The sequence below is a fragment of the Oncorhynchus tshawytscha genome, unplaced genomic scaffold, assembly GCF_018296145.1.
Source record: "Oncorhynchus tshawytscha isolate Ot180627B unplaced genomic scaffold, Otsh_v2.0 Un_contig_276_pilon_pilon, whole genome shotgun sequence".
Lineage (NCBI taxonomy): Eukaryota > Metazoa > Chordata > Actinopteri > Salmoniformes > Salmonidae > Oncorhynchus > Oncorhynchus tshawytscha.
The window spans coordinates 451-17,500 of NW_024609574.1; the positions used below are offsets into that span (position 1 = coordinate 451).

Sequence of the window (17,050 nt, forward strand, 5' to 3'; positions counted from 1 at the left end):
CCACTGTGTTACCACTGACTCCCTCCCCGTCTCCACTGTGTTACCACTGACTCCCTCCCCGTCTCCACTGTGTTACCACTGACTCCCCTCCCCGTCTCCACTGTGTTACCACTGACTCCCTCCCCGTCTCCACTGTGTTACCACTGACTCCCTCCCCGTCTCCACTGTGTTACCACTGACTCCCTCCCCGTCTCCACTGTGTTACCACTGACTCCCTCCCGTCTCCACTGTGTTACCACTGACTCCCTCCCGTCTCCACTGTGTTACCACTGACTCCCTCCCCGTCTCCACTGTGTTACCACTGACTCCCTCCCCGTCTCCACTGTGTTACCACTGACTCCCTCCCCGTCTCCACTGTGTTACCACTGACTCCCTCCCCGTCTCCACTGTGTTACCACTGACTCCCTCCCCGTCTCCACTGTGTTACCACTGACTCCTCCCCGTCTCCACTGTGTTACCACTGACTCCCTCTCCCTGTGTTACCACTGACTCTCCACTGTGTTACCACTGACTCCCTCCCCGTCTCCACTGTGTTACCACTGACTCCCTCCCCGTCTCCACTGTGTTACCACTGACTCCTCCCCGTCTCCACTGTGTTACCACTGACTCCCTCCCGTCTCCACTGTGTTACCACTGACTCCCTCCCCGTCTCCACTGTGTTACCACTGACTCCCTCCACTGTGTTACCACGTCTCCACTGTTACTACTGACTCCCTCCCCGTCTCCACTGTGTTACCACTGACTCCCTCCCCGTCTCCACTGTGTTCCTGCAGTAATGCCATGTGTGGGAAGGTACAGTGCACTAACGTAAACACCAACAACCCTCCTCCTGGAGGCTCGGTCAGTAACCAGATCATCGATGGTTCTTCGTGTGTCAACGCAGACTTTAACCTGGGCTCTGATGTTCTGGACCCTGCCTATGTCAAGCAGGGCAGCCCCTGCACGAAGGGGAAGGTACGATTAGCATTTTTGGTTTCAGTGTCTTCAACTTTGTCCCTTTCTGTCTTTCTAAGATGATGTCACTTCCTCCACAGGGTGGGTGGTTTGTGTTGAGCCATTTCTTCCACAGGGCGGGTGGTTTGTGTTGAGCCATTTCTTCCACAGGGCGGGTGGTGTGTGCTGAGCCATTTCTTCCACAGGGTGGGTGGTGTGTGTGTTGAGCCATTTCTTCCACAGTATGGGTGGTGTGTGTGTGTTGAGACATTTCTTCCACAGTGTGGGTGGTGTGTACTGAGACATTCCTTCCACAGTGCGGGTGGTGTGTACTGAGCCATTCCTTCCACAGTGTGGGTGGTGTGTACTGAGCCATTCCTTCCACAGTGTGGGTGGTGTGTGTACTGAGCCATTCCTTCCACAGTGTGGGTGGTGTGTGTACTGAGCCATTCCTTCCACAGTGTGGGTGTGTGTACTGAGCCATTCCTTCCACAGTGTGGGTGGTGTGTACTGAGCCATTCCTTCCACAGTGTGGGTGGTGTGTACTGAGCCATTCCTTCCACAGTGTGGGTGGTGTGTACTGAGCCATTCCTTCCACAGTGTGGGTGGTGTGTACTGAGCCATTCCTTCCACAGTGTGGGTGGTGTGTGTGTACTGAGCCATTCCTTCCACAGTGCGGGTGGTGTGTGTACTGAGCCATTCCTTCCACAGTGTGGGTGGTGTGTGTACTGAGCCATTCCTTCCACAGTGTGGGTGGTGTGTACTGAGCCATTCCTTCCACAGTGTGGGTGGTGTGTACTGAGCCATTCCTTCCACAGTGTGGGTGGTGTGTACTGAGCCATTCCTTCCACAGTGTGGGTGGTGTGTACTGAGCCATTCCTTCCACAGTGTGGGTGGTGTGTACTGAGCCATTCCTTCCACAGTGTGGGTGGTGTGTACTGAGCCATTCCTTCCACAGTGTGGGTGGTGTGTACTGAGCCATTCCTTCCACAGTGTGGGTGGTGTGTACTGAGCCATTCCTTCCACAGTGTGGGTGGTGTGTGTGTTGAGCCATTCCTTCCACAGTGCGGGTGGTGTGTACTGAGCCATTCCTTCCACAGTGTGGGTGGTGTGTACTGAGCCATTCCTTCCACAGTGCGGGTGGTGTGTGTTGAGCCATTCCTTCCACAGTGTGGGTGGTGTGTGTGTTGAGCCATTCCTTCCACAGTGCGGGTGGTGTGTACTGAGCCATTCCTTCCACAGTGCGGGTGGTGTGTGTTGAGCCATTCCTTCCACAGTGTGGGTGGTGTGTGTGTTGAGCCATTCCTTCCACAGTGTGGGTGGTGTGTACTGAGCCATTCCTTCCACAGTGTGGGTGGTGTGTACTGAGCCATTCCTTCCACAGTGTGGGTGGTGTGTACTGAGCCATTCCTTCCACAGTGTGGGTGGTGTGTACTGAGCCATTCCTTCCACAGTGCGGGTGGTGGGTACTGAGCCATTCCTTCCACAGTGTGGGTGGTGTGTGTGTTGAGCCATTCTTCCACAGTGTGGGTAGTATGTGTGTTGAGCCATTCCTTCCACAGTGTGGGTAGTATGTGTGTTGAGCCATTCCTTCCACAGTGTGGGTGGTGTGTACTGAGGCGGCAGGACAACCATAATGCTTTGTAGTCATTGCTATGGGAGGTTTGTTTGAATCCAGAGATAATATCCAGGACTCCTCTCTTTTTCTTCCAGGCCTGCCTTGACTTCCAGTGTGTGAATGCCTCCGCTCTACTGCCTGTGGACCTCCAATGTGATGCCAACAACACATGTAACAGCCGGGGGGTAAGAGAAGGTCTCATTCTACATACATCACGTACAGGCCATCTGATTGGCTCTTCTGGGGAGAGATCTCACCCTCTAGAAGGGGTTGGGTACATCACGTGATACAGGCCACCTGATTGGCTCTTCTGGGGAGAGATCTCAGCCTCTAGAAGGGGTTGGGTACATCACGTTTTACAGGCCATCTGATTGGCTCTTCTGGGGAGAGATCTCACCCTCTAGAAGGGGTTGGGTACATCACGTGATACAGGCCATCTGATTGGCTCTTCTGGGGAGTCAAGACCAGTGTCTATTGTATTGGTTGGTTGATTAGTTAATCTCCCCCAGGTGTGTAACAACCAGGGCCACTGCCACTGTAATGACGGCTGGGGACCTCCTAACTGTGCCAAGTCAGGGAGAGGGGGCAGTGTGGACAGCGGGCCTGCACAGATAGGTAATCTTCACTGCACACCTTTCCTCTGTCTACCTGCCTGTCATTATAGACAGGTACTGTTCACTGCACACCTTTCCTCTCTCTACCTGCCTGTCATTATAGACAGGTACTGTTCACTGCACACCTTTCCTCTGTCTACCTGCCTGTCATTATAGACAGGTACTGTTCACTGCACACCTTTCCTCTCTCTACCTGCCTGTCATTATAGACAGGTACTGTTCACTGCACACCTTTCCTCTCTCTACCTGCCTGTCATTATAGACAGGTACTGTTCACTGCACACCTTTCCTCTCTCTACCTGCCTGTCATTATAGACAGGTACTGTTCACTGCACACCTTTCCTCTCTCTACCTGCCTGTCATTATAGACAGGTACTGTTCACTGCACACCTTTCCCTCTCTACCTGCCTGTCATTATAGACAGGTACTGTTCACTGCACACCTTTCCTCTCTCTACCTGCCTGTCATTATAGACAGGTACTGTTCACTGCACACCTTTCCTCTCTCTACCTGCCTGTCATTATAGACAGGTACTGTTCACTGGACACCTTTCCTCTCTCTACCTGCCTGTCATTATAGACAGGTACTGTTCACTGCACACCTTTCCTCTGTCTACCTGCCTGTCATTATAGACAGGTACTGTTCACTGCACACCTTTCCTCTGTCTACCTGCCTGTCATTATAGACAGGTACTGTTCACTGCACACCTTTCCTCTGTCTACCTGCCTGTCATTATAGACAGGTACTGTTCACTGCACACCTTTCCACTCTCTACCTGCCTGTCATTATAGACAGGTACTGTTCACTGCACACCTTTCCTCTCTCTACCTGCCTGTCATGTGCTCCCAGATTATTCCATGAGGGACGGCCTGCTGACCTTCACTTTCACTCTGCTGCTCCCAGATTATTCCCTGAGGGACGGCCTGCTGACCTTCACTATCACTCTGCTGCTATCAGATTATTCCCTGAGGGACGGCCTGCTGACCTTCACTAATAACTATCACTCTGCTTCTCCCAGATTATTCCCTGAGGGACGGCCTGTTGACCTTCACTATCACTCTGCTGCTCCCAGATTATTCCCTGAGGGACGGCCTGCTGACCTTCACTATCACTCTGCTGCTCCCAGATTATTCCCTGAGGGACGGCCTGCTGACCTTCACTATCACTCTGCTGCTCCCAGATTATTCCCTGAGGGACGGCCTGCTGACCTTCACGAATAACTATCACTCTGCTTCTCCCAGATTATTCCCTGAGGGACGGCCTGCTGACCTTCACTATCACTCTGCTGCTCCCAGATTATTCCCTGAAGGACGGCCTGCTGACCTTCACTATCACTCTGCTTCTCCCAGATTATTCCCTGAGGGACGGCCTGCTGACCTTCACTAATAACTATCACTCTGCTTCTCCCAGATTATTCCCTGAGGGACGGCCTGCTGACCTTCACTAATAACTATCACTCTGCTTCTCCCAGATTATTCCCTGAGGGACGGCCTGCTGATCTTCTTCCTGCTGGTGGTTCCCATCCTGGTGCTGCTGGTGTTAGTACTGCTCTATGTGTTCAGAAGGGATACCCTGGAAAGATGCCTCAAAGGACCACGCTCCAGACGCTCTAGGTAAACACTGTCTATCACCACCCTCCAGGTAAACACTGTCTATCACCACGCTCCAGATGCTCTAGGTAAACACTGTCTATCACCACGCTCCAGGTAAACACTGTCTATCACCACGCTCCAGGTAAACACTGTCTATCACCACGCTCCAGGTAAACACTGTCTATCACCACGCTCTAGGTAAACACTGTCTATCACCACGCTCCAGACTCTCTAGGTAAACACTGTCTATCACCACGCTCCAGACCCTCTAGGTAAACACTGTCTATCACCACGCTCCAGACGCTCTAGGTAAACACTGTCTATCACCACGCTCCAGACCCTCTAGGTAAACACTGTCTATCACCACGCTCCAGACCCTCTAGGTAAACACTGTCTATCACCACGCTCCAGGTAAACACTGTCTATCACCACGCTCCAGACCCTCTAGGTAAACACTGTCTATCACCACGCTCCAGATGCTCTAGGTAAACACTGTCTATCACCACGCTCCAGGTAAACACTGTCTATCACCACGCTCCAGGTAAACACTGTCTATCACCACGCTCTAGGTAAACACTGTCTATCACCACGCTCCAGACTCTCTAGGTAAACACTGTCTATCACCACGCTCCAGGCCCTCTAGGTAAACACTGTCTATCACCACGCTCCAGGCCCTCTAGGTAAACACTGTCTATCACCACGCTCCAGACGCTCTAGGTAAACACTGTCTATCACCACGCTCCAGACGCTCTAGGTAAACACTGTCTATCACCACGCTCCAGACGCTCTAGGTAAACACTGTCTATCACCACGCTCCAGACGCTCCAGGTAAACACTGTCTATCACCACGCTCCAGACCCTCTAGGTAAACACTGTCTATCACCACGCTCCAGGTAAACACTGTCTATCACCACGCTCCAGACCCTCTAGGTAAACACTGTCTATCACCACGCTCCAGGCAAACACTGTCTATCACCACGCTCCAGGTAAACACTGTCTATCACCACGCTCCAGACCCTCTAGGTAAACACTGTCTATCACCACACTCCAGACGCTCCAGGTAAACACTGTCTATCACCACGCTCCAGACCCTCTAGGTAAACACTGTCTATCACCACGCTCCAGACGCTCTAACTAAACACGGTCTATCACCACGCTCCAGACGCTCCAGGTAAACACTGTCTATCACCACGCTCCAGACCCTCTAGGTAAACACTGTCTATCACCACGCTCCAGACGCTCCAGGTAAACACTGTCTATCACCACGCTCCAGACCCTCTAGGTAAACACTGTCTATCACCACGCTCCAGACGCTCCAGGTAAACACTGTCTATCACCACGCTCCAGACCCTCTAGGTAAACACTGTCTATCACCACGCTCCAGACCCTCCAGGTAAACACTGTCTATCACCACCCTCCAGGTAAACACTGTCTATCACCACGCTCCAGACCCTCTAGGTAAACACTGTCTATCACCACGCTCCAGGTAAACACTGTCTATCATCACACTCCAGGTAAACACTGTCTATCACCACGCCCCAGACCCTCTAGGTAAACACTGTCTATCACCACGCTCCAGACGCTCTAGGTAAACACTGTCTATCACCACGCTCCAGACGCTCTAACTAAACACGGTCTATCACCACGCTCCAGGTAAACACTGTCTATCACCACGCTCCAGGTAAACACTGTCTATCATCACACTCCAGGTAAACACTGTCTATCACCACGCTCCAGACCCTCTAGGTAAACACTGTCTATCACCACGCTCCAGACGCTCTAGGTAAACACTGTCTATCACCACGCTCCAGACCCTCTAGGTAAACACTGTCTATCACCACGCTCCAGACCCTCTAGGTAAACACTGTCTATCACCACGCTCCAGATGCTCTAGGTAAACACTGTCTATCACCACGCTCCAGATAAACACTGTCTATCACCACGCTCCAGGTAAACACTGTCTATCACCACGCTCCAGGTAAACACTGTCTGTCACCACGCTCCAGGTAAACACTGTCTATCACCACGCTCTAGGTAAACACTGTCTATCACCACGCTCCAGACTCTCTAGGTAAACACTGTCTATCACCACGCTCCAGACCCTCTAGGTAAACACTGTCTATCACCACGCTCCAGACGCTCTAGGTAAACACTGTCTATCACCACGCTCCAGACCCTCTAGGTAAACACTGTCTATCACCACGCTCCAGGTAAACACTGTCTATCACCACGCTCCAGACCCTCTAGGTAAACACTGTCTATCACCACGCTCCAGATGCTCTAGGTAAACACTGTCTATCACCACGCTCCAGGTAAACACTGTCTATCACCACGCTCCAGGTAAACACTGTCTATCACCACGCTCCAGGTAAACACTGTCTATCACCACGCTCTAGGTAAACACTGTCTATCACCACGCTCCAGACTCTCTAGGTAAACACTGTCTATCACCACGCTCCAGACCCTCTAGGTAAACACTGTCTATCACCACGTTCCAGACCCTCTAGGTAAACACTGTCTATCACCACGCTCCAGACGCTCTAACTAAACACGGTCTATCACCACGCTCCAGACGCTCCAGGTAAACACTGTCTATCACCACGCTCCAGACCCTCTAGGTAAACACTGTCTATCACCACGCTCCAGACCCTCCAGGTAAACACTGTCTATCACCACCCTCCAGGTAAACACTGTCTATCACCACGCTCCAGACCCTCTAGGTAAACACTGTCTATCACCACGCTCCAGGTAAACACTGTCTATCATCACACTCCAGGTAAACACTGTCTATCACCACGCTCCAGACGCTCTAGGTAAACACTGTCTATCACCACGCTCCAGACGCTCTAACTAAACACGGTCTATCACCACGCTCCAGGTAAACACTGTCTATCACCACGCTCCAGGTAAACACTGTCTATCATCACACTCCAGGTAAACACTGTCTATCACCACGCTCCAGACCCTCTAGGTAAACACTGTCTATCACCACGCTCCAGACGCTCTAGGTAAACACTGTCTATCACCACGCTCCAGACCCTCTAGGTAAACACTGTCTATCACCACGCTCCAGACCCTCCAGGTAAACACTGTCTATCACCACGCTCCAGACCCTCTAGGTAAACACTGTCTATCACCACGCTCCAGACCCTCTAGGTAAACACTGTCTATCACCACGCTCCAGACGCTCTAGGTAAACACTGTCTATCACCACGCTCCAGACCCTCTAGGTAAACACTGTCTATCACCACGCTCCAGGTAAACACTGTCTATCATCACACTCCAGGTAAACACTGTCTATCACCACGCTCCAGACGCTCTAGGTAAACACTGTCTATCACCACGCTCCAGACGCTCTAACTAAACACGGTCTATCACCACGCTCCAGGTAAACACTGTCTATCACCACGCTCCAGGTAAACACTGTCTATCATCACACTCCAGGTAAACACTGTCTATCACCACGCTCCAGACCCTCTAGGTAAACACTGTCTATCACCACGCTCCAGACGCTCTAGGTAAACACTGTCTATCACCACGCTCCAGACCCTCTAGGTAAACACTGTCTATCACCACGCTCCAGACCCTCTAGGTAAACACTGTCTATCACCACGCTCCAGACCCTCTAGGTAAACACTGTCTATCACCACGCTCCAGACCCTCTAGGTAAACACTGTCTATCACCACGCTCCAGACGCTCTAGGTAAACACTGTCTATCACCACGCTCCAGACCCTCCAGGTAAACACTGTCTATCACCACCCTCTAGGTAAACACTGTCTATCACCACCCTCCAGGTAAACACTGTCTATCACCACGCTCCAGATGCTCTAGGTAAACACTGTCTATCACCACGCTCCAGACGCTCTAGGTAAACACTGTCTATCACCACGCTCCAGACCCTGTAGGTAAACACTGTCTATCACCACGCTCCAGACGCTCTAGGTAAACACTGTCTATCACCACACTCCAGGTAAACACTGTCTATCACCACGCTCCAGACGCTCTAGGTAAACACTGTCTATCACCACGCTCCAGGTAAACCCAGTCGTGGATATAAACAGTCTATCACCACCCTCCAGGTAAACACTGTCTATCACCACGCTCCAGGTAAACACTGTCTATCACCACGCTCCAGACCCTGTAGGTAAACACTGTCTATCACCACGCTCCAGACGCTCTAGGTAAACACTGTCTATCATCACACTCCAGGTAAACACTGTCTATCACCACGCTCCAGACCCTCTAGGTAAACACTGTCTATCACCACGCTCCAGACCCTCTAGGTAAACACTGTCTATCACCACGCTCCAGACCCTCTAGGTAAACACTGTCTATCACCACGCTCCAGACCCTCTAGGTAAACACTGTCTATCACCACGCTCCGGACGCTCTAGGTAAACACTGTCTATCACCACGCTCTAGGTAAACACTGTCTGTCACCACGCTCCAGACCCTCTAGGTAAACACTGTCTATCACCACGCTCCAGACGCTCTAGGTAAACACTGTCTATCACCACGCTCCAGACCCTCTAAGTAAACACTGTCTATCACCACGCTCTAGGTAAACACTGTCTGTCACCACGCTCCAGACCCTCTAGGTAAACACTGTCTATCACCACGCTCCAGACCCTCTCGGTAAACACTGTCTATCACCACGCTCCAGACCCTCTAGGTAAACACTGTCTATCACCACGCTCCAGACGCTCTAGGTAAACACTGTCTATCACCACGCTCCAGGTAAACCCAGTCGTGGATATAAACAGTCTCTCACCACGCTCCAGGTAAACCCAGTCGTGGATATAAACAGTCTCTCACCACGCTCCTAGATGGTGGCACTTCTCTGATTAGTTTAACAGGTTGTGTGACATAGAAATTGTATGAGATTAAAAGCATATAGTATGTAAAACTGGGTGACTTTCTCTGGGTCACAGCTGTTGCATTTCACATGATGATTTCTAATGTACGCAGGTCAGGAAACACAGCAAATGGCCAAGCGAATGGCAATGCCCCAAAACAACCAACTACACAACCTCCAGCAACACAGGCCCCACCCCCTCAGGTAAACTGTTCTCCCAGCAACACAGGCCCCACCCCCTCGGGTAAACTGGGCCCCAGCAACACAGGCCCCACCCCCCCAGGGTAAACTGTCTCCCAGCAACACAGGCCCCACCCCCTCGGGTAAACTGTTCCCCCAGCAACACAGGCCCCACCCCTCAGGTAAACAGTTCCACTACATGTACAGTGGGATCTGATATTGACACCCTTGATAAAAAATGAGCAAAAATTTTTCAAATACTCATCTATTAAAAAAATTGAAATTATATTATTTAATACATCATTCTCAAAGGTACGTCTTAGACCATTCCTCCATACAGAACCGATACAGATCCTTCATATCCTTTGTCTGTGCTTGTGTACTGCCCTCCTCAATTCAAACCACAGGATTTCAATGGATTTCAAGTCCGGAGACTGAGATGGCCATCGATAAACGTAGATTATGAATGTTGCATTGGAACCGGTGCTTTGGTCAGATGAGAATACAGGCCACGTCCACCCAGTGGTGTGTCTGAGAATACAGGCCACGTCCACCCAGTGGTGTGTCTGAGAATACAGGCCACGTCCACCCAGTGGTGGGTTTAGTGTGTCTGAGAATACAGGCCAGGTCCACCCAGGGGTGGGTTCGGTGTGTCTGAGAATACAGGCCACGTCCACCCAGTGGTGTGTCTGAGAATACAGGCCACGTCCACCCAGTGGTGTGTCTGAGAATGCAGGCCACGTCCACCCAGTGGTGTGCCTGAGAATACAGGCCACGTCCACCCAGTGGTGTGTCTGAGAATACAGGCCACGTCCACCCAGTGGTGTGTCAGTTTGAATGCAGGCCACGTCCACCCAGTGGTGTGTCTGAGAATGCAGGCCACGTCCACCCAGTGGTGTGTCTGAGAATGCAGGCCACGTCCACCCAGTGGTGGGTTCGGTGTGTCTGAGAATACAGGCCAGGTCCACCCAGTGGTGGGGTTCAGTGTGTCTGAGAATACAGGCCAGGTCCACCCAGTGGTGGGTTCAGTGTGTCTGAGAATACAGGCCACGTCCACCCAGTGGTGTGTCTGAGAATACAGGCCACGTAGCCCCAGTGGTGTGTCTGAGAATACAGGCCACGTACACCCAGTGGTGGGGTTCGGTGTGTCTGAGAAAACAGGCCACGTACACCCAGTGGTGGGTTCAGTGTGTCTGAGAATACAGGCCACGTAGCCCCAGTGGTGTGTCTGAGAATACAGGCCACGTCCACCCAGTGGTGGGGTTCAGTGTGTCTGAGAATACAGGCCACGTCCACCCAGTGGTGGGGTTCAGTGTGTCTGAGAATACAGGCCACGTCCACCCAGTGGTGGGGTTCAGTGTGTCTGAGAATACAGGCCACGTCCACCCAGTGGTGGGGTTCAGTGTGTCTGAGAATACAGGCCAGGTCCACCCAGTGGTGGGGTTCAGTGTGTCTGAGAATACAGGCCACGTCCACCCAGTGGTGGGGTTCAGTGTGTCTGAGGATACAGGCCACGTCCACCCAGTGGTGTGTCTGAGAATACAGGCCACGTCCACCCAGTGGTGGGGTTCAGTGTGTCTGAGGATACAGGCCACGTCCACCCAGTGGTGTGTCTGAGAATACAGGCCAGGTCCACCCAGTGGTGGGTTCAGTGTGTCTGAGAATACAGGCCAGGTCCACCCAGGGGTGGGTTCAGTGTGTCTGAGGATACATAAGCAGAAAAGAACCCCCTACCTACTGTATAATATGGTGGTGGATCTTTAATGTTGTGGGGCTGTTCTACTTCTGCTGGTCCTGGAGGCCTTGTTAAGGTCAACGGCATCATGGACCTTACCCAAATCCAGGACATTTTAGCAAACAACCTGGTTGACTCTGTGAGGAGGCTGAAACTTGACCACATGTGGCTCTTCCAGCAATACAATAACCCCAAGCACACATCAAAATCCACTAAGAAATTGCTATTTTGCTACATAATCAACATTTTGCAATCGCCATCTCAGTCTCTGGACTTGAAATCCATTGAAAACCTGCGGTTTGAATTGAGGAGGGCAGTATACAAGAGCAGACAGAGGATATGAAGGATCTGTATGGAGGCCTGGTTTAAGATCCCTCCTAATGCATTGTTGGTTAAGGGCTGGTCAGTCAGCATTTCAATGTGAGGTCTACTACACCTGTTGTATTCAGCATTTCACTGTAAGGTCTACTAAACCTGTTGTATTCAGCATTTCACTGTGAGGTCTACTACACCTGTTGTATTCAGTATTTCACTGTAAGGTCTACTAAACCTGTTGTATTCAGCATTTCACTGTAAGGTCTACTAAACCTGTTGTATTCAGCATTTCCTGTAAGGTCTTAAGGGCTGGTCAGTCAGCATTTCACTGTGAGGTCTACTACACCTGTTGTATTCAGCATTTCACTGTAAGGTCTACTACACCTGTTGTATTCAGCATTTCACTGTAAGGTCTACTACACCTGTTGTATTCAGCATTTCACTGTAAGGTGTACTACACCTGTTGAAATCAGCATTTCACTGTAAGGTCTACTACACCTGTTGTATTCAGCATTTCACTGTAAGGTCTACTACACCTGTTGTATTCAGCATTTCACTGTAAGGTCTACTACACCTGTTGTATTCAGCATTTCACTGTGAGGTCTACTACACCTGTTGTATTCAGCATTTCACTGTAAGGTCTACTACACCTGTTGTATTCAGCATTTCACTGTAAGGTCTACCTACACCTGTTGTATTCAGCATTTCACTGTAAGGTCTACTACACCTGTTGTATTCAGCATTTCACTGTGAGGTCTACTACACCTGTTGGTTAAGGGCTGGTCAGTCAGCATTTCACTGTGAGGTCTACACCTGTTGTATTCAGCATTTCACTGTGAGGTCTACACCTGTTGTATTCAGCATTTCACTGTAAGGTCTACTACACCTGTTGTATTCAGCATTTCACTGTAAGGTCTACTACACCTGTTGTATTCAGCATTTCACTGTGAGGTCTACTACACCTGTTGTATTCAGCATTTCACTGTAAGGTCTACTATACACCTGTTGTATTCAGCATTTCACTGTGAGGTCTACTACACCTGTTGTATTCAGCATTTCACTGTGAGGTCTACTACACCTGTTGTATTCAGCATTTCACTGTAAGGTCTACTACACCTGTTGGTTAAGGGCTGGTCAGTCAGCATTTCACTGTAAGGTCTACTACACCTGTTGTATTCAGCATTTCACTGTGAGGTCTACTACACCTGTTGTATTCAGCATTTCACTGTGAGGTCTACTACACCTGTTGTATTCAGCATTTCACTGTAAGGTCTACTACACCTGTTGTATTCAGCATTTCACTGTAAGGTCTACTACACCTGTTGTATTCAGCATTTCACTGTAAGGTTTACTACACCTGTTGTATTCAGCATTTCACTGTGAGGTCTACTACACCTGTTGTATTCAGCATTTCACTGTGAGATCTACTACACCTGTTGGTTAAGGGTTGGTCAGTCAGCATTTCACTGTGAGGTCTACTACACCTGTTGTATTCAGCATTTCACTGTGAGGTCTACTACACCTGTTGTATTCAGCATTTCACTGTGAGGTCTACTACACCTGTTGGTTAAGGGCTGGTCAGTCAGCATTTCACTGTGAGGTATACTACACCTGTTGGTTAAGGGTTGGTCAGTCAGCATTTCACTGTGAGGTCTACTACACCTGTTGGTTAAGGGCTGGTCAGTCAGCATTTCACTGTGAGGTCTACTACACCTGTTGTATTCGGCGCATGTGACAAATATGTGTTCTCCAACTCATAAAACATTCCAGAAAAATGCTGTTATCCTCGCAAAGTGAGGTATTGGAAACAGGGGTGTCCATTTTTACCTTTTAGAGATGTTTTTTTTTTTGCGTACAATATAGCTCAATATTTTAATTATTTATTTTATAGATTTTTTTTGCTCATTTTTGTTAAGGGGGTAAATCATTTCAGACCCTACTATGTCTTTATTAAGGGGGTAAATCATTTCAGACCCTACTATGTCTTTATTAAGGGGGTAAATCATTTCAGACCCTACTATGTCTTTATTGAGGGGGTAAATCATTTCAGACCCTACTATGTCTTTATTGAGGGGGTAAATCATTTCAGACCCTACTATGTCTTTATTAAGGGGGTAAATCATTTCAGACCCTACTATGTCTTTATTGAGGGGGTAAATCATTTCAGACCCTACTATGTCTTTATTAAGGGGGTAAATCATTTCAGACCCTACTATGTCTTTATTGAGGGGGTAAATCATTTCAGACCCTACTATGTCTTTATTGAGGGGGTAAATCATTTCAGACCCTACTATGTCTTTATTGAGGGGGTAAATCATTTCAGACCCTACTATGTCTTTATTGAGGGGGTAAATCATTTCAGACCCTACTATGTCTTTATTGAGGGGGTAAATCATTTCAGACCCTACTATGTCTTTATTGAGGGGGTAAATCATTTCAGACCCTACTATGTCTTTATTGAGGGGGTAAATCATTTCAGACCCTACTATGTCTTTATTGAGGGGGTAAATCATTTCAGACCCTACTATGTCTTTATTGAGGGGGTAAATCATTTCAGACCCTACTATGTCTTTATTGAGGGGGTAAATCATTTCAGACCCTACTATGTCTTTATTGAGGGGGTAAATCATTTCAGACCCTACTATGTCTTAAAAGGGACAGGATCCAGAGCTGTTTGCAGGGAAATCATATTTTTTGAAGGGATTAAACCTAAAACCTCACATGTCTGGTTGGACCTCTAGCCTGGTCATGGGAGTGGGCTATACAACACAAACAGATCTAGCCTGGTCATGGGAGTGGGCTATACAACACAAACAGATCTAGCCTGGTCATGGGAGTGTGCTATACAACACAAACAGATCTAGCCTGGTCATGGGAGTGGGCTATACAACACAAACAGATCTAGCCTGGTCATGGGAGTGGGCTATACAACACAAACAGACCTAGCCTGGTCATGGGAGTGGGCTATACAACACAAACAGATCTAGCCTGGTCATGGGAGTGGGCTATACAACACAAACAGATCTAGCCTGGTCATGGGAGTGGGCTATACAACACAAACAGATCTAGCCTGGTCATGGGAGTGGGCTATACAACACAAACAGATCTAGCCTGGTCATGGGAGTGGGCTATACAACACAAACAGATCTAGCCTGGTCATGGGAGTGGGCTATACAACACAAACAGATCTAGCCTGGTCATGGGAGTGGTCTATACAACACAAACAGATCTAGCCTGGTCATGGGAGTGGGCTATACAACACAAACAGACCTAGCCTGGTCATGGGAGTGGGCTGTACAACACAAACAGATCTAGCCTGGTCATGGGAGTGGGCTATACAACACAAACAGACCTAGCCTGGTCATGGGAGTGGGCTATACAACACAAACAGATCTAGCCTGGTCATGGGAGTGGTCTATACAACACAAACAGACCTAGCCTGGTCATGGGAGTGGGCTATACAACACAAACAGATCTAGCCTGGTCATGGGAGTGGGCTATACAACACAAACAGATCTAGCCTGGTCATGGGAGTGGTCTATACAACACAAACAGATCTAGCCTGGTCATGGGAGTGGTCTATACAACACAAACAGATCTAGCCTGGTCATGGGAGTGGGCTATACAACACAAACAGATCTAGCCTGGTCATGGGAGTGGTCTATACAACACAAACAGATCTAGCCTGGTCATGGGAGTGGGCTATACAACACAAACAGATCTAGCCTGGTCATGGGAGTGGGCTGTACAACACAAACAGATCTAGCCTGGTCATGGGAGTGGGCTATACAACACAAACAGATCTAGCCTGGTCATGGGAGTGGGCTATACAACACAAACAGATCTAGCCTGGTCATGGGAGTGGGCTATACAACACAAACAGATCTAGCCTGGTCATGGGAGTGGGCTATACAACACAAACAGATCTAGCCTGGTCATGGGAGTGGGCTATACAACACAAACAGATCTAGCCTGGTCATGGGAGTGGGCTATACAACACAAACAGACCTAGCCTGGTCATGGGAGTGGGCTGTACAACACAAACAGATCTAGCCTGGTCATGGGAGTGGGCTATACAACACAAACAGACCTAGCCTGGTCATGGGAGTGGGCTATACAACACAAACAGATCTAGCCTGGTCATGGGAGTGGTCTATACAACACAAACAGATCTAGCCTGGTCATGGGAGTGGTCTATACAACACAAACAGACCTAGCCTGGTCATGGGAGTGGGCTATACAACACAAACAGATCTAGCCTGGTCATGGGAGTGGGCTATACAACACAAACAGATCTAGCCTGGTCATGGGAGTGGTCTATACAACACAAACAGATCTAGCCTGGTCATGGGAGTGGTCTATACAACACAAACAGATCTAGCCTGGTCATGGGAGTGGGCTATACAACACAAACAGATCTAGCCTGGTCATGGGAGTGGTCTATACAACACAAACAGATCTAGCCTGGTCATGGGAGTGGGCTATACAACACAAACAGATCTAGCCTGGTCATGGGAGTGGGCTGTACAACACAAACAGATCTAGCCTGGTCATGGGAGTGGGCTATACAACACAAACAGACCTAGCCTGGTCATGGGAGGGGGCTATACAACACAAACAGACCTAGCCTGGTCATGGGAGGGGCTATACAACACAAACAGATCTAGCCTGGTCATGGGAGTGGGCTGTACAACACAAACAGATCTAGCCTGGTCATGGGAGTGGGCTATACAACACAAACAGATCTAGCCTGGTCATGGGAGTGGGCTGTACAACACAAACAGATCTAGCCTGGTCATGGGCGGGGCTATACAACACAAACAGACCTAGCCTGGTCATGGGAGGGGGCTATACAACACAAACAGATCTAGCCTGGTCATGGGAGTGGGCTATACAACACAAACAGACCTAGCCTGGTCATGGGAGTGGGCTATACAACACAAACAGATCTAGCCTGGTCATGGGAGTGGGCTATACAACACAAACAGATCTAGCCTGGTCATGGGAGTGGGCTATACAACACAAACAGACCTAGGACCTTTTCCAGTACATGACTAATTAACCAGTTTACGTGTGGTAGTAATTCTGCTCTCTTCATCTGTTTCCAGCCAATGCCTACATATCCACCATCCTCTACATCAGGACCCAGGTATTAATGCTTTATCGTAGCAAATTGGGGGGGAAGAGTGTCCATATTACATACACC

General features: G+C 49.4%; 1 protein-coding gene across 2 annotated transcripts in view; it reads left to right on the forward strand.

The window, feature by feature from the left end:
* The first annotated feature begins 778 nt into the window (after positions 1-778).
* The window catches only part of LOC112236381 (disintegrin and metalloproteinase domain-containing protein 9), a 16,772-nt gene continuing 500 nt past the window's right edge, over positions 779-17,050 (forward strand). The window contains exons 1-6 of one of the 2 annotated variants that reach the window (XM_042315997.1): positions 779-954; positions 2,647-2,736; positions 3,061-3,166; positions 4,637-4,778; positions 9,728-9,818; positions 16,953-16,993. In XM_042315997.1, the coding sequence (XP_042171931.1) occupies positions 781-954; positions 2,647-2,736; positions 3,061-3,166; positions 4,637-4,778; positions 9,728-9,818; positions 16,953-16,993 (644 nt within the window). In that variant the 5' untranslated portion in view covers positions 779-780. Of the gene's footprint in view, positions 955-2,646; positions 2,737-3,060; positions 3,167-4,068; positions 4,401-4,636; positions 4,779-9,727; positions 9,819-16,952; positions 16,994-17,050 lie in introns of those variants that run through there. The other variant, XM_042315998.1, reaches the window with a different exon arrangement.